We start from the raw sequence: 19,036 nt of genomic DNA on the forward strand, positions 1-19,036 counted from the left end.
ACACAACGTTGTACCTACTTCTCATGGGTCAATCGTGCTGTTGATATTATATTTCATGAGTCATATATGTCATGAGTACCGCATACCAATAGCTAACTGGTTCCCGACTTGTAACTAAAAATGTCGTTTATTGAAAATTGCCCCATTCATTTTCCCATTGACAAATTTGCGGGAAAACGAGGGGAGTGGCTTGGTGACGTTTTCACTTACAAGCTCTATTGAGCTTGTAAGTCAAATTGCCTCCAGGGGGCGTCTGGTTCGTGACGTCACAGCCCAATGTTAAAATCCTATTGACTTTTTAAAAATCATTGATTGTAAAATATCTGTAGCGATTAAAAATAAAAGATTTCTCACGTTTTTTTGGGACCGTCATTCTCTGCCGTAGCATGTGCTTGGTTCTATTTATTTCAATCTCTGGAGGGAAAAATAACGGATTTATGTCGATTTACGATATGTTGGTGGTCCTGAACTACACTAAAATCAAAGTCGCACGATATACGTCACAACCACGTGTGCTTGTAAGTCTACCCGCCAAGTGCGGTGCCTTGGCTGCCCCTAACTGCTGGTCTGGGATCAGATTTCCCTTCACAGGTCCTAACTTTAACCATTAGTAGGAGAAGAAAATAACTGACTCTGGACCAGCAGGGCCAACTGCACCCAACACCGGTGGCTAGCTAGCTATACCCACGACAAATGCAGTGTCACAGGTTAGCTTAATGCATTTGTTCAATGGTCAGGACAATAATGTTAAGAAGGGAGAATATCATTCCAAATCCAACCATGTAGAGCAGGTCATATACAGCCAGAGTAGAATAGCGGGTCTGTTAGCGCCACCATGAAAGATATCGTTTATAAAGTTTCGGGTAGCTAACGTTAACGTTAGGAATGGCTGGATCAGCAGGTAGCTAGCTAGCTGGCATAGTCAGGTTTATTTGTCATTACAAACCATATGCTGTACAGTACACGATGTAACGAAACTTCGTTTCGCAAGGCTTCGGTGTAACATAGACTTTCAGTCTGCTCACAGCACTTACAAAGGAATACACACATTGTGAAAATCAGAATCACAGTGCACTTAGACAAGACAGGTGCAGTAGGCAAGAGATAGACAATTTCTAATAAATAGTTTTATTAAAACATAGTAAGTAGTAAATATATTGTCGGTAATTTATCGAAAACCATGCTGGCTAGCTATATTGTTGTTGTGTTGTGATAAAAATATATATGACGTTATATTCCATTTGAAATTACGTCTTAAGTTAGTTAGGTTAGCTTGTACTCTTTTATACGGTCTATGGTTGTACTTTATAGATCCCTGAAAGGAAATCATGTTGTCATCACGACCGTACAATTATGATGTGAAATAAACAATATAACTTAATAGTAACAAATCTGTTATTTCCAGTAATTTTGAATTGAAATACGATATCGAAGTGATACTAGAATTAGAAGAGCGCAAGCATGTTCCAGCTGAGCCGTGACGATATAAGCGTGCGTCGTGAGCACAGTACCGGTATGTGTAGTTCCTAAGCGTACTAAACGTACACAACGTTGTACCTTGACTTCTCATGGGTCAATCGTGCTGCTGATATTATATTTCATGAGTCATATATGTCATGAGTACCGCATACCAATAGCTAACTGGTTCCCGACTTGTAACTAAAAATATTGCTTATTGAAAATTGCCCCATTCATTTTCCCATTGACAAATTTGCGGGAAAACGTGGGGAGTGGCTTGGTGATGTTTACACTTACAAGCTCTATGGCGGGCGCGGCCAAAACCATAGAGTTAAGCGGTTCTGTGATTTTTACAATGTGATTGACACATTGCGGAAAAGCCCATCAACCTGAACAAACAATTTTAGAACGAACTCGAGGCAAGGTGACTGTCTGCCATTATGTTTTAAAATATATTATCAAATGTTTACGGAGTTTAATTTCCATCCGTGACTGTACTGTGTCATGTAATCACGTTATATGTATGACATGAATAATAAAATTATGTTCAGTTATCTTCAATTTATGTTTCTCAGCAAAACGAATATGCTTAGCTAACATATCAGCTTGCCAGTGATCTAGGTAGGCTATCCGTGGTTAGCTCACGCATTAGCAATATGAACCACAGGGGAAGAACATCGACTACACTGTGATGGTCAATCAATCAGAGATGTGTACTGGTGATTTGACTAGGCTGGTTTTCATATAACTGTCTGGTAGACCTGCTGTTAACCGAGCAAGTTATCACCGTAGGTTTTCGCCACCGTCAGTTAATGAGCCAGTAACTGCTACTCCATCGCCGTTTCTGGTGTTCACTTGCTGGGTGACGCTAGCTGACCGATCGTTCGCAAGTCACTTTTCAACAAATAAAAATTAACACTGTCAGCGGTGATCAACAGACCTACCAAGTATTTTAATAACTGATCTGCAGGCGTGTAAATATGACAACTCACTTTGTATAGCAAGTTTTCCACCTGGTGCATGAAGACAAAAATAATTTAGCCTACATTGAATTTCTAATTATTATTATTATTATATATATATATATTTTTTTTTTTCCTTGTAGATCACCAAAACCAATGGAGAAAAGCCAAAATACGCGAGGATCCCCCAGGACCGATTCTGAGAACCACTGGCTTAAATGCTCTTGTCGGTCTCTTAAATGTTAAAAACATGTTCCTTTCTAAATGCCAGTCTTACAATGATGGTTAATTTTGTTAAATTCTGTGTGTGTGATTTCATTGTGTGTTGTATGTTATCCAGCAAATAAACTTTAAGACTCTTAATTCGCTTCGTGAAACTGAAAATTTTGCAGTGTTTATCCCAAAATTGGGATTATAGTAGCTTTGTCACATCCATGAAGCATGGCCCAGGTAGACATTTAGGCTACGGAATGTACACGACTGACAAGCCGTCAAACACGTTTGACAGATTGAATATTTGCCAGTTTGATTTAGCTAGCTAGGTAGCCGAAGTTGCGAACTGTTTTAGCATAGGCTACTGGACTACCAAATATAGCAAGCTGATTACGCTTTCTGCCAACTAATTAGTCTATTTGGTTAAGTAGGCTAAAGGAAATAGTAAAAATGACTTAGCTACCGAAAAAAACTAGTTGAACGAATTCGCAGAAACAATTCGAATCCAGGCACCAAAACGTGGATTTACGGTTGTTATTTTGTGTCAGGTATGTTGGATTTTTGGGTAAAATCATACCTTAATAGTGTTAGCTAGCCAAGCATATAACTTATCTAACCATCCCCCCTTTGTTTGTAGAACACAAGTCTCATCATCATGGATGTTTTTAATAAATGCTGACAAAACTTTACAGTTACACAATATAAATGAAAGATGCTAAATATTTCATTATGATTAGTCAATACAGTACATAACTTAAGGTATGATTTTACCCAAAAATCCAACATGACAAAATGACAACCGCAAATCCACGTTTCGGTGCCTGGATTCCAATTGTTTCTGCGAATTGCAGCAATCCATTTGCTTCTCTTTTCTTTAGCTTTCGGTAGTCTGTAAAAAGATAGCGCCGATTTCTTGTTGAATCTATTTGTACAGTCAATCGCACAGCAGCTCTTTCCCATTTTAGATGTGTTTTTTGTGTTTTCGCGGCATTCAAGCTGAACGCTGACGCTGCCACTCAGTAGTCTTTCTGCCACTCATTGGGTGTAACCACAGTGACTTCCACTTACTGTGACGTCATGTGCATACCCTCTATAAGAACAATGGGTACCATGTCATTCTACAGTCAATATCTGGGAATAAATATTGAATAAATATACAACCTTACCATTGATTTTACGGGTAGAGATGTCCCTTTTGAGACTGAGTGGTCATATATTGTCTTGGACAATACGTTTGTGAAATATACGTGCATTTGTGACGCCTGGGTACCTTGCAAAATAGCTGTGCGTAATACCACACGTGTTGTTTACGGCGTTGTCGCCCTTTTTAGTACAGTCTGGCTTGATTGACAATTCATTTATTCAGTAGGTTCACTTATTCATAAGCTTTCTAACAATGTATAACATGTCTAATTTTGCTTTTGGAATAGCGTTTTATATCTCAGCATAAACAAAAATGTTCTCATAATCGCATTCACTCTGTGGTAGCAGTAAAAGACACTGCACCTGACGAAACGTTGTGAGCGATTTTTCGTAATATCTTGGAAAATACTATTATTATTGAGGGCTTCTGCTGAGCATAGCTAAGCCATATGTTTGCTGATAGACCTAGCCAGTGGTGTACTGGCCATCGGGCATATCAGGACAAATCCCAGTGGGCCGCCGCATCGGTGGGCCGGTGGACCGTCAGAAAATCCATAAAGTTTTTTCCCTCTGCTTACTGTCACATAACTTTGTACAGGTATTACAGTTCAGGCCAAAAGTTTACATACAACTAGGCTAAAGATATTCAAACTCAAATTTTCACAACTCCACACATTTCATATTACCATACATTTCCTGTGTTAAATCAATTAGAGTATTTACTTTATTCCCATGAGGTAATTTCAAAATAATAGCTAAGAGACAGATTTATTTAAGTTTTTATGTATTATATCAGATTTTCAGTGGGTCAAAAGGTTACATACACTTTGTTAGTATTTGGTGGAATTGCCTTTTAATGGCTTAACTTGAATCAAACACTTGGGGGTAGCCTTCCACAAGCTTCTTGCAATACTTTGCCTGAATTTTTGCCCATTCCTCCTGACAGAACTGGTGTAACTCAGTCAGGTTTGAGGCCTCCTTGCTCGGACACGCTTTTTCAGTTCAGTCCACACATATTCTATGGGATTCAGGTCAGGGCTTTGTGATGGCCACTCCAATACTTTCACTTTGTTGTCTTTAAGCCATTTTATTACAACATTGTTGCTATGCTTAGGATCATTGCCCTGGAAGACCCAGTTGCGACCAAGTTTTAACTTTCTAGTTGATGTCTTGAGGTTTTGCTTCAGTATTTCTAGATAATCCTCCTTCCTCATGATGCCATCGCTTTTCTGAAGTAGATACTTTGGTACCTGATGCCTCCAACTCCTTCACCAGTTCCTTTGTTGTTGTCTTGGGGGTCAGTTGAACCTTTCGGACTTTTGGTACCAGGTACTTTGTTTTCTACTGCAGATAGTACCCCCGTCAATGTAGCTGGTCGTCATAGCGACGCCGCTTGAAACTGCCGTTTCTAACCAATCAGTGGTCTGCAGTGTTTTCACGTCACCTTTTGGTATCACCTCAGCTTGCTAGGAACCTCGACGGAGGAGATACCAAAAAAAAGTACCAGGAACCAGGTACTATCCACAACTTTTGCCCAATGGAAAACCAAAAAAGAGTCCAGTCGAGTTGAGCCGGTACCATGCGGTGGAAAAGCGGATTATGTTGTCCTCACTACAGTGTAGGAACTGCAGCTATCCAACAAGCTAAACTCTTGCTTGCAAAATGATGACTTGAGTCGTAATAAGCTTTACTTGCTGTTTACTGTGGCTCTTTACACCATCTTACACAGACAGAGTGAAAACTATACCAAAGACAGAATACAAACAATCATCATTTTGTTGGCAACGTGTTTTTCCCAATGTAAATACATGTAAATAAAACATTTTTAATTACAAACAAATCAAATGATTTTTCATGTAAATAACAATCTTAACATTAGCTTATAAGTGCAAACTATGAAAATTATTTACTTACGGAATTGCCTGTGGCGTTTACAGTGTGGATTAGAATGGATATAGAAAGGCATGTTGACAGATTCAGCCAGCTTCCTCAAATGACTAACAGGAAGTGATCTTTGTGAAGTCTGAACTCCTTAAGCATGACAAACACTTATCAAAGTGAAAAAAGTCCATCCAACATTATGCCTTAAAGGCAACACAGTGTCACAGAAGCAAGTTACATGGTGAGTAAATTGATCGCTAAAAGACAGGCCGTATTCCGAAGGCAAATTTGTAAAGAAGTGCATGGTTGCTGCTGCGCAAATTGTTTCAGAACCTTAGCTTGTCTCGCCGGACAAGTGTCTGGTCATATCAGTGACATGACATGAGATATTGAGAAGTTTTTGCAAGATTCTGCTGCCAATTTTGAGATTTATTCACATGCTATAGATGAGATTAGACATAACAAACACTAGCCAACTACTAGAAATTTTTCTGAATGGGATTCCTACAGATTTTGAAATTTGCTTTCATTGTTGGCTGTGCCTGACACTACCAGAGATGCCAGAGTGCATGCAGCTAGAGATCATTGAACTGCAGAATTGTGATTGGCGATACCCAAATTTTGTATTCGATACTGATACCGATATTTTATTGAACAATTTTACAGATACACAACCTGGCCACCATACCAAATTTATTACAAAATACAAATATAAATAAAATACAAATTAAATTAAATAAAAATTAGATTTCTTAATCTGCCAATACATGTCAAAAAATATAATTATAAATAAAATAAAAATATCAACAACATAAATATATGCTAATTTGCACATTCATAAAGATTTCTTAGACTTCTTAATATAGATCAACATGAAAAAAACTCTTTTACAGAATGATTCACACTTTATACAGACCTTTTCATACTTCCTAACAGCAATATTTAGAAAAAAGAAACTCTTTGTAATATGTTCCTATATTCTGACATTTATTCAGTATTCTCAAGAGCGGGATCTTGGCATTGGGCCATTATTTTACAGAACAACTTAAACTAATCCCTTCCTAACTGAAAAAAACCTAAATTAACATTCCGTTATTTCTTTGTGTGTTCACAAGGGAAATACCGTAGCATTTTAATTATTTAAGTTTAAGATTGGTGTTGAGGAAAAGTAGCATGTTAACATTTTTAGCTCTAAGCCGATTTCGCTTCACACTGATGATTTCTCCTGCCTTCGAAAATAGCCTCTCTGCTGGAACAGAGATGGCAACAGTTCCCAGGTATCTCTTTGTCACTTTGCTGAGGACTGGAAATGTGCTCTCATTTCTTTTCCACCAAAGCAAAGGGCCCTCGCTCTGTGGGATCACTCTTTCTTCCGTGATTCTGCGCATTTCAACAAATGCATCCGTGCTTGCTGTGCGATTCTTCTGAAAAGGTATCACTTGTGTGCCAAACCCTTCCCATAGTCCTCCTTTGGATGTTGAAACACCTGCACCATCCCTTTCAGTGTTTGCGTCAGGTGACCCTTGTGCTGCTGAAGTCACTGGCAAGGCTGTTCCTGTGGAAGCGGTTGATGCAGTAGCAGAGAGTTCACTGGTTGTTGCCTGTCCATGGCAAGAGCTCAGGGGTTGCATTTCACTGATGAGTCGCGATTTTATGGTTTCCACATTTCCACTGTCACAAAGCACAATGTTTTTGAATCGCATGTCCAAAAACATGTTTGCTGCAAGAGGAAAATTGTGCTCAATGTTTTGAAAGTGCCACCTGAATTGCACTGCAAGCTGTGACGCCAGTGTGTTACCCTTGTGGCTTGGCTGATCTGACACCATTCTTCGTCACTCAAACACACTGTGTTTCTCCCAAGAAGAAAAAGTGCTGTCGTGACTGCCTGCTGTTGCTCACACAGTCTCTTCAGCATGTAAAACACAGAATTCCATCATGTCTCGACTGCTTGAACGAATCTGTGCTCTGGCAACTGTAACTAACTTTGTACCTCTTTCAACTTGTCAGTAGCTTTGGTGCTATGGTGAAAGAAACTGACAATGGCACCACATTTCTCCAGGATGGACTCCAAACTTGTGTCAACCATAACCTCCACAGCCCCTAGTGGTTGGCACCCCGGCGTGCCGAGATTACTAAACTCAAACATTCAGTGCTACTGCAACCAAAGTGTGAGATAAAAACAGAAACGCGTTGTTTTAGTTTCATTAGTAGACGATACACAACAACTATGCCGAATACGGAGTTTCGCAGCCCCACCATTGTCGCTCTGGGCGTTCATTTAACACGCACCCCCTCCCTGCAGTCTCATTTTTTTTTAAAACACCCCCCACCCTTGACATAATGGACAATATTGTCTGTCTTGGCATTCATAAAAATATTCTTTCACCACTAAAAAATCATATTCCGTCATAGCAACAAGATAAACCTGACAATAGCCCTAAGATATGCCTATACAGCAGTGAAAACGCTGCTCACTGAATAACGAAATAAACGAGAAAAAGTTTTTTAAAATGATACCATGCCATTCTACAGTCAATATCTGGGACTAAATATTGAATAAATATACATCCTTACTGTTGGATTTACGTGTAGAGATGTCCCTTTTGAGACTGCGTGGTCATATATTCTCTTGGACAATCCGTTTCGGAAATATAAACGCATTTCTGACGCCTGGGTATCTTCCAAAATAGCTGTGCGTAATACCACACCTGTTGTTTACGGCGTCGTCGCCCTTTTTAGTACAGTCGGGCTTGATTGACAATTCATTTATTCAGTAGGCGAGAGTATAAGCTTTCTAACGATGTATAACATGTCTAATTCTGCTTTTGGAATAGCGTTTTATAGCTCAGCGTAACAGAAAATATTCTTAGGATTGCATTCACTTACGCATTCACTCTGTTAGCAGAAAAATACGCTGCACCTAACGAAACGTGGTCGACGATATTTCATAATTTCTTGGAAAATACTATTATTATTGAGGAATTCTGAAGCGTTTTCTGGAGCAAAACAGAAGCGAATAGAACAGTATCATTGATACTGTCTCTGTCTCCATCTACTGAACATAGAGGAGATTTCATCATTGCTATGTAAGTATTACTGCTCAAAATATTTCGGTTATATACGTTATTTTTGAAATTGAGTATCTTTAAATAGGTTAGTGGTGTTATATAATATGAATATTTCACACTGTAATGTAAGCGTTAGATGGTAATGTAATAGTTTTTGTGAAGCATGCAACAGTGATGACGTGAGAGTTGGAACATTGCCAAAACGTGGTGGACGGTTGAAAATTGTTTTCATGTTGTCCCATCCCCATACAAGAAAACATACGAGAGTTCAGAGTATAGAAATACACACCAGTTAATTATTACACATTTAGGTACTGTAACACATTGTGTGACAATGTTTTTGCATTATTTTTTAAATCTGATAACAATGTTTCATCTTAAACCTTCATAAGGGGCTCATTTATATGCTTTATAATGGACAAATTCTGGAGAGATTTTGGATATGTTTCTGGACACCTAGCTATTTTAGACCACTGTGCTGACTGAAAGCTTGTAATTCCCATTTGAAAATTATGCAACAGTGATTTTCTTGAGTCAAAACAGTTGATTTGTAGTGAAATGCGTGAATATGTTGTGATTTACAGCAATGCATAATTTAGACATTTTGGATAGATTTGGAGACGCTGGGTACACTGCTTAGTTTTTGCTTCATACATCTATAGTAGTTCTACATATCCACCCTTAGATTTTATGAACTTGTGGTCAAGAAGTTTTTGATCTAGCACATGTATAGTTTAACCTCCTGTATATATGCAATCTATCAGTATTTCATTGCAAACTTAACTTATTGCAAATTTATTTTTGATTTTTTGTCAAAACAATTGCACTTGTGGCACTTTATTTCTTCCAAAATTATGAATATAAACTAATCTGCATTAGTATTGTAAATTGTACAAATGTCTTGCTTCATTTAAGCCATTTTTCAAGTCTCTGTGGTGTTCACATCTGGAGTTATAAAGCTTTAAATAGGGTACCCCCTAAATGGGCAAGGATTGGCAAGATTTGGCTTGTGCGCTAAGGGGTTAATGGATTCTTTGACAACTAGGTTTAAAGTGTGTGAAAAACATGGAATATGTCTGCAGTGGGTTTTCCAAACTGCTGACACCATATTAGCTCCATTGTCTGTAATCACAGCATGGACCTTGTTAGTGAGACTCCAGTCATCAATTATTCTGGTGAGAAGTGAAGGTATATTGTCTGCTGAGTATTGTCTGACTACATGGACTGTCTCAATAGTGCAAGCATGCATTTGCCAATTCTAATCAATAAAATGTCATGTGACAGTCAAGTAAGCTTCGGTTGTTCTTGCTGTCCACATATCAGTGGTGATAACCGCACTGCTGGCAGATTCTAGGGATGCTTTCAAGATTGTTTTGACTTGCTCATATAGCTTTGGAATTTGACCAGACATCAAGGATTTTCGACCTGGGATTTTGTATCTGGAATCAAGCACCTTCACAAACTGACGGAAAGCGGTATCCTCAACAATTGAAACAGGTTGCAACTTAAGTCAGTAGCAATCATCTCTGTTAGGCTCCTTGTGATGTCAAGGGCTCTTGATCTGAATGATCTGAAAAGGATTAATTAAGAGGGCTTTTAATTAAGGGAATACTATTAATTTTAGTCATTATTTAGTTCTTTTTTCTGATAGTTTTCAATTACAACACAATTCAAAATACTATATTGTGATGAGAGTTTTAGTTATATAGCTATTAATGTTATTATTATGCTAAAATTCTATAAACCCGATAAAGTTGACCAAATAATGAACGCTATTTTTACTTAGGGTTTACAGTAGTCTATTACTGCATGGACAGGGGGCTGTATGTTTCATATCAGTGATAAGGGGCAAAATGTTCAACTTGACTAAAACTAACTCGAATAAAAGTTACATGGATATGTTTTGCCTCTCTCAAAACTCTCCTGCAACGTCTCCTGTCTCACACAGGGAGGGGGTGCAGGCGACTTGTTATTTTTCTTGAGAACGTGCTGCTCCTCCACTTCCTTGTAGGTTTCGGGATGTGTTCTTTTTAAATGTTTAAAAAGGTTACTCGTGTGGCTGCTATGTGCAACTGCTTTATCGCACACAGTGCTCCAGGCTGTAGTTTTATCAATGGCTGTAAATTTGGACCACACCATGCTGCGTTTGTGGTCAGCCATTGACTGAAGGAGAGTGCGCTCGCGCGGTTATGTCCTGTGGATTTCACCGTGACATCACTGACGTGCGCCAGCAGTGTTCATTGGCACAATATGAATATATGCGCCATAGCCACATATAGTCACAGAGTTTGTGATATAGTCCAGTGGTTCCCAACCGATGTGCTCCGGCACTCTGGTGTGCCGTTAGGCAAGGTCAGGTGTGCCGTGTGAAAAATCATTTTTTATTTATTTTAATGTTCAAATAAATTAAAACTAGAAATACCGCCTCGCGGTTGTATATCTCTGCCAACCAGTAGCCAGTGCTCTGTTTGACCGTTTGGATATAAAATGTCATCATCATGTTCATCATTTCATCCTATTAGACATTTGTGTGTGAAACTTTGTCATAATTAGCTTATGAATTCTTGAGTTATGGCCAAAAACGTGTTTTGTGAGGTCACAGTGACCTTGACCTTTGACCACCAAAATCTAATCAGTTCATCCTTGAGTCCAAGTGGACGTTTGTGCCAAATTTGAAGAAATTCCCTCAAGGCGTTCCTAAGATATCACGTTCACGAGAATCCGGACGGACGGACGGACGGACAACCCAAAAACATAATGCCTCCGGCCACGGCTGTGCCATCGCGGAGGCATAAAAACTTACATGTGCAAATCCCATTCACAAAAGCAAAAATAAATGTCATTAAAATGCATATCGCTTAACTAGAAGAGCTCCGCCAGGCGTGTTAGCTTTGCTGATGCAACAATAGAGGCTGCACAATCAATGCAACCAGACAAATACAATATTACAAGTTTTTACCATGTGCCACTGAAAATCCCAAAAACGCTGATTCAGTGAAGTAACGCTAAAGGTGGTGACATGTTAGCTAATGTCATTCATATCAGCCACGATGTGTTAGACAAAGCTAACGTTGATGTTATAGTCTGGCGCTTTCGTTTCAAATCTGGACAGGAACAATCTGGATGGGAACAATTAGAAAAGACTAGCGATGTAAAATATAAATTTCAATGTGAAAATGGCAACAAAATAATTGCCACAGATTCAAACATTAACGTACCCATGGCCATACCCACCATTGAGGTCACCGAGGTCAGGACATCAGTATTTTTTCAGAGGTGTATACAATAAAAGTCGCAAAATTGTCTAAAAATAACTTGTACAACAAAGATATTGTACAACGCCGAGATAACCGACTTGCTCATCTGATCACCGTCATTGCTTGTGTGTGTGCGTGGGTGGGTGGTGAAGTGGATGATCTTGTCGTTCGTTACCAGGGTTTTCCCTACCATAGAAAGGCTTAGGCGCAGCGCCTAAGAGCGCCTTAAGTGGAATGAACGTAAAAAGGCATTTAGGCGACATATCAGAATGAATGTTAAAAACAACGGTGAGAGTTCTATGCGCTGACAAAAAAAATAAAAAAATGGAGAGGTGGCTTGATCTCAAAGGGAAAGGTAAGCTGGCAACAGGAATGACCTGACAATCACCAATCAGTGTTTGGACGAACGTTTGTGTGATTGGTGTGTGACTCATCGCCAAGCTAATCAAATAGCTGATTGGATATTTCTCTGTACCGTCAACTCGGGATGGTAGTTACAACCATCGACTCGGATGAGCAAGTTGGAAGCCATCGATAAAGTAAGCATAGATAAAGTATAAACTTTTTTTTTTAGGGAGTAATTCTTGTGGATGTTAACAATAGCGATAGCAGATAGAGAGAAGATATAAATAATGTAGCTTATTTTACAACTAAAGAAATTGTTAACCTAGATATTCATGTACTGAATTAAGACACGTTAGCCAGCGAATCTAGTTACGTTACATAAAGATACCTCGACTGAACTAACGTGGCTTGGTAAACAAAGTTAGGCTGTGTTCACACGTAACGTCTTTTTCTGATGAAAACCGCTGGTCAAAGCGTTTTTTCATATATAAAAAAATGCTGTTCCAAAATGCAGTTGAGAGCGTGTCCTTTGTTACCATAACTTATACTAACCAGAGGTGGGTAACCCGGCTTCAAAGAGTAAAAAGACTGACCATGTATTTGCTCCACCACCATGCACTAAACCAGCTGACTCTAATTAGCATAGCTCTTCAGCATGATAGGAGAACTAATTATTATGATCAGCTGGTTTAGTGCATGGTGGTGGAGCAAATACATGGTCAGTCTTTTTGCTCTTTGAAGCCAGGTTACCCACCTCTGATACTAACCTAGAGTTAACGTTAGGTAACAGGCTAGTTTTGCTAGCAACTGAAATAAACACAAACACCAACCAGAAACTCTTAGGATCCGTCCAGTTTTACTCCACAAATGAATATTGGTGATACAGTTTAACTGTCATGTCATATATTTCACTGTGCTCTGATTAGAACATAATAAGTTTCTCCACCGCTGCCTTCTCCAATTTTGACGTTGCTATGGGACATGACAGGTCTCGCTGCTCCTCTGGACATCATCTGATGAATAGCTCCGGTGCGGTCGCGCTACGTTAAACAGTGGCCATCTATCATGATGCCGGCTAGTTTCACTTGAGTGAATTAAGTTAAAATTCCATCCATCCAACGGTAGACTGATAAACTTTCAACGAAATTATTTTCTTTAAATTCAGTGTTTGTGTAAAAGGTTGGAATTTGTGTTATAAAGAGGTAGCCCTATATATATTTTTATTTGCATTGCAAATATTTTATTTAGAATATGGAACGTCAGCTCATTTCATTTCACGGTAGGGTAATAACCTTATACATCCGGGCCGCTAGATGGCACTTTCTGCCTGTGATCAATGGTAATTATGTTTCATGCTTGGATTTCAGAATAAATCCAGCATCAAATTGTTATGCACACTAATAACTTGTCGTGCTTTTTGTCGTATATTTTTCTATCACACTACAGGTTGGTAAATGCTGGTGTACACAATATAATCATTAGATTTTCAAAGGTAAAGATATATAGTGTCTTGTCGTTGTTAAGGTTGAGATTAAGTATCATTTTACATTAAAATGTGTTAACGTGCCAGCCAAATCCAATTGTTTACGATGCTATTCAAATTCAAACCCTGTGTTTACTTTCTTCACTGAGAGAAGAAAATGAAAAGACTCAAACAATCAAAGCTCAGCTTTGGGAAGGGAAGAGATACAGAACAAGATGAGGGGACTGAGAGAAAAAGAAAGAGAGAAGGTGATGGAGATGAGAGAGGAAGAGCAGGTACTGCCCACTGTGCCCAGGATAGGATTATGGCGCTTAAATATTTTTTGTTTATAATGTTTCATATGTGGTTTATTTCGCTTTTGTGAATTTCTGTGTATTGCCAGTGTTACATATTATTGTGTTTTTTGTGCAGCCCTTTGGGACATGCTTTGTGATATTGGGCTATAATAAACTTTGACTTGACTTGATTAGCATTATGTCCCTGTGCTGTTCAACACAAACAAAAACTGACCTGATTCAATTCAAACAATTTAATTACCACAGAGATATATATGTTCTTTGGTAATTACAGTGGAACCTATAGGCTCAATTTAACAACACAAACACCTAGTGTAATTATAATGTAATAATATAGTATTATTGTATAAATATATTATTGTATAACACACATTTTGCGTATGTTTATGTAGCCTACTCTTTGAGACACATTTCTATAATTCAAATCCAAAATTATGCAAACTCAAACACAAAGATGAAATAAATGTGTATATAGTTTGACTTTATTTTTTAATACACTTTGGCAGGACAGACAAGTGAGAAGTCACAGCGAAAGGGACAGGCAGTGAATACAGAGAGTGAGAGAAAAGGAGAGGACAGTGAGAGAAATGAACAGAAAGAATGTAATGTTGAAGGCAGAGAGACTCAGAAAAGGAGGCTGAGAGAAAGAGCACAGGAGACACCAAGGGAAAAGAGAGAGGGAGACCAGACAAGAAGAGTGTTACTGGAGGAGACGAGGCTGGAAGAGAGGTAACAGGAGAGACAAAAGGAAAAGAGAGAGAGAGACCAGACAAGAAGAGTGTTACTGGAGGAGACGAGGGTGGAAGAGAGGTGACAGGAGAGACAAAAGGAAAAGAGAGAGAGAGACCAGAAGAACAGCGTGTTACTGGAGGAGACGAGGCTGGAAGAGAGGTGACAGGAGGAGAGAAGAGAGAGATGAGAGGTGAGAGAGCTGATGTCAGTCAAATAGACACATTTCTACACAAATTTGATCCAGCCAAGTTTAAAAATAAACCACTAACAGATGAGGATAAGTACTGCCTTCTCAAGAATAAGTGGGTCAAACATAACCATAATTACCCTAAAACAAAGTTTGCAATTACGCTATAATGTAAAGTGGGAGGAGAAATATCATTGGCTTAGATATTCAGTTTCAGAAGATTTCACTGTGGCAAGTGAGTGCCACCCCTCCTGGTTTACAACACACTCACGGGAGACAACCGTTTTAGTTCGTAGCACTTCCATGCTCTTTTATTAAAGCCCTCGGCTTTTTCTGACAATAACAAAACACAGAGGTTTCGTAGGTTTCTTTTCACCGGCGCTCGTCCTCCTCTCCGGCTTCCGGTCTCGCTTTTAAAAACCCCAGGCTCACTGTTGAAAACAATCAGAGGCAATCAGCGCAATTAAACAATTGACAATTATCGGCGCTGATTACCTCCACCTGACAGTTGTGGTGAAGGATCCGAGAGCCGCTCCTCTCACACTCTCTCTCTCTGCAGCCGACGCTCAAACCACGCCCACCCCACCACATTCACCTACTGTGCTATTTGTATGTCATTCAGCAAAAAAACAACAAACACCATTTTCATAAACAAAGGATTTCAAGACTGGAAAAATGCAATTGGAGAGAAGCGGGGAATCATTTTGAACCACAGTTGCAGTCCAGGGCACCTAAAGGCCTCTGAGCTTGCTGAGAATTTTCTGTCAGTTGCACAAGGGCAACAGAAAAGCATAAATTCTGTTCTAAGCAGTGCATATGCCGAGAAGGTTAGTGTGAATCGCAAAGCTCTCCTTTCCATCCTAGATTTTATAATCAATCTGTCAAAGAGGAACATAGCACTGCGTGGTAACTGGACAGGAGAAAGTGAAGATGGCAACTTTAATCATTTCCTCACATGGAAATCTTCATTCGACGCCACACTGAAACATCATCTCGAGACAGCACCAAAAAATGCCACATACATAGGACCAAGGATTCAAAATGAACTAATAGCATGCTGTGAAGCTGAGATTCAGGAGGACATAGTTAAGGAAATCAAAAAAGCCAGGTTTTTCACAGTTCTTGCAGATGAATCAATGGATGTGAGTGGGACAGAACAACTGTCTATCTGTATTCGCTACATAAACCATGACAATGGAGCTGAAATATGTGAAGCCTTCTTGGGTTTCTGTCCTCTTGCCAAACAAGATGCTGCATCTATTACAGAAGCCATCCTGTCAAAGTTGGAGAAGTTGGGTCTGGAGATTGAATATCTCAGGGGGCAGGGCTATGATGGAGCCAGCACAATGAGTGGGCATGTCAGTGGAGTACAACAATGCATTAGAGAGCTTCAACCACGGGCACTATTCACACATTGCCGAAGCCACGCACTCAACCTTGTGGTAGTCCATGGATGTTCTGATATCCCCCTCATCAGGAATGCCATGGCTACCATTGAGAATGTTGCTGTGTTTTTCTCTGCCTCTGCTGTTAGGAAGAACATGTTACAAGAACACCCACAAGGAAGCAAGGAAACACAGGCAAGTGACAAAAGAAAAACAGGAGGCATCCCACTCATGTCGGACACACGCTGGGGCTCCAGAGGAAAGACAGTGGGTGCTTTTCTGGATCACTTCAATGCAGCCCACTCTGCACTCATAGAAATAGAATCAGGAACATCATCAAACTGCAACAAGACTAGCAACCTACGACACAGTATAGAGTCATTTGACACAATTGTCACTGCTGTCACAACAAACAAAATTCTAGGCTATATCCAGCCATTGACTAAAGCATTACAGTCACCAAATATCGACCTTGTGACTGCCTACAAAGAGGCCAGAGAGGTGGCTCAGGTCATTTCTACGTTGAGGAATGAGGAGAGCTTCAGCGAAATTTATGAAAAGTCAACAGAACTTGCCAGCACCACTGACGTGGTTCCGTCAAAAAAGCGTGTGACCAATAGGCAGCAAAACAGAGAGAACACACCATCGCAGTCCATAGAAGAACATTACATTATTGACCACATGACAAGCCAACTAAACACCAGGTTTGTGGAAAACTCACGGCCAGCTATGCTTGCTATGTACCTTACACCTTCAGCTCTGTCCAAACTCACAAAAGAAAAGCAAGAAATGATGGTGTCATGGTACAGAGAAGACCTCCATCAGCCGGACTCCATCAACCAGGAGATTCACAGATGGAAGGTAAAGAACCAACCTCAAAAAGCGCTGGCATCGACAGCAAAAGAAACATTGGATGACATTATGGAATACTACCCCAACATCCGATGTATCCTCTCCATCTACCTCACACTACCAGTGACCACCTGTTCCTGTGAGAGGTCGTTCTCTGCATTGAGGCAGCTGAAGACCTGGCTACGATCGAGCATGGGCAATGAGAGGCTATCAGGACTTGCAATGATGCACGTGCATAGAAACAGAGCACTGGATCCTGAAAAAGTTCTCAGGCGCTGGGATGCCTCTGGACACAGAAGGATCGCATTGGCGTTTGATAAAAAGGTAACATCTATGCTAGATAATCTTTGAAACATTTCTTATATAAGGCCATTCATGTTTGGAATATTTGATGCTGTATTGTTAACAATCAATATTCATGTAAGCTAATTCATGTCATTTCAGTGAGTCTACATGGACATGGTTGAACCCTGACAAAACACTGCCCTCTCTTCGGATGATCTCCACTGCCCTCTACATGGATCAGTGTGTTCCAGTTGTGACAACCCCTCCACCTGGGCACTAGGTGTCCCTGTTTCTTTTTTATTGTGTTTTGCAAGTGATGAATGGAGGGTCATCAGCCTACACCTGGGCCCGGTGTGCTCTGCTGTATAAATACCTCCCTCATTCTGCAGTCTCGCTCTCTCCGAGGGAGATCCCCTCTCCCCGGCAGGCATGACGACAGTATGTGGTTTTCTTTTGTGTTTTGTTCTTCATATACATTGCCACACACTCAACATGCTTTTCTTTACTGATGTACTGATTTCTACACATTTTGTTGGTTGACTTATGTTTTTTGGACCAATAAATTACTTTTCTTAGCAGGCCGCTCGTGTTGTCTCCCTACTTTGTCGCAGCCTTTGAGCTGGGTAGTGAATAGTTCATGGAGTAGCCAGCCAGGCTACTCAGGGAACTCAAAAAAATGTCCCCTAGCGGGCTTGGATTTTGGACCTCGGTATTTCTAAAACCCTGGGTACGGCTATGAACGTACCCCGTTAGTTGGCGGGTTACTTTGTTGGCATTTTAACATAGAAATTGACATTTTACATCGCAGGTCTTTCATTCCAAACGGAAGCAGTTGTTGATCACTTGTGGCCCCTACCGGCCGGTTAGGAGGAGTGAGGAGTTTGCGCCGGTTTTTTACAGTCTGTGGTTCGCACTCAATGTATTTCAATGGACAATGATGGAAAATAATTAAAATAAAATACTTGTTGTTGACTGATTTGCAAAATATTCGAGAATTCAGGTCCTTGGCCTGCTGTCAGCATGCACAACAAGTATTAGGCTGATTGGCCCAATAGTATGCGAGATTATCCAAAGAGATTCGAATACCAAGAGGCGACACTCAGGTCATTTTTCTGTAACTGCCTGAAGAGTGCGCTCGCGTAGCGGTGCCGCCATTATGGACTGAATCTGCTGAATTCTCAAGCTGACTGATCCAGTCAACAACATGAAGACTACAGATCAGCCGCGGGAAAAGAAATGGAAAAACCTAAAACAGTGTTCAGCAATAAACTGTTAGAACTATCCAAGTACAAGAGCTTGCCTTTCGCAGGTTCCCCAAAGATCCTGACAGGTTTTTTAACTTATTCACAAAAGTAGAGAAATTAAAGTTTGACTGGACCTGTCAAAAGTGCTAGCTAGTTATCGACATGGCAGTGGCAGAAATACCGTTACTTACAACGTTAATAACGATTCCTAGTCTGTCTTTTCATAAACGATAGGCTTTAGTAAT

The 19,036-nt window shown here is 39.9% G+C and overlaps 1 protein-coding gene across 1 annotated transcript; it reads left to right on the top strand.

The window, feature by feature from the left end:
* Positions 1–17,132: 17,132 nt before the first annotated feature.
* LOC118226820 (52 kDa repressor of the inhibitor of the protein kinase-like) lies at positions 17,133–18,055 on the top strand. The gene is made up of 2 exons (XM_035416744.1): positions 17,133–17,586; positions 17,707–18,055. The coding sequence occupies exons 1-2, from the start codon at positions 17,140–17,142 to the stop codon at positions 17,707–17,709; spliced, it is 450 nt and encodes a 149-aa protein (XP_035272635.1). The 5' UTR covers positions 17,133–17,139; the 3' UTR covers positions 17,710–18,055.
* Positions 18,056–19,036: the final 981 nt, after the last annotated feature.

The sequence above is a fragment of the Anguilla anguilla genome, chromosome 5 (genome assembly GCF_013347855.1).
Source record: "Anguilla anguilla isolate fAngAng1 chromosome 5, fAngAng1.pri, whole genome shotgun sequence".
Taxonomy (NCBI): Eukaryota; Metazoa; Chordata; class Actinopteri; order Anguilliformes; family Anguillidae; genus Anguilla; species Anguilla anguilla.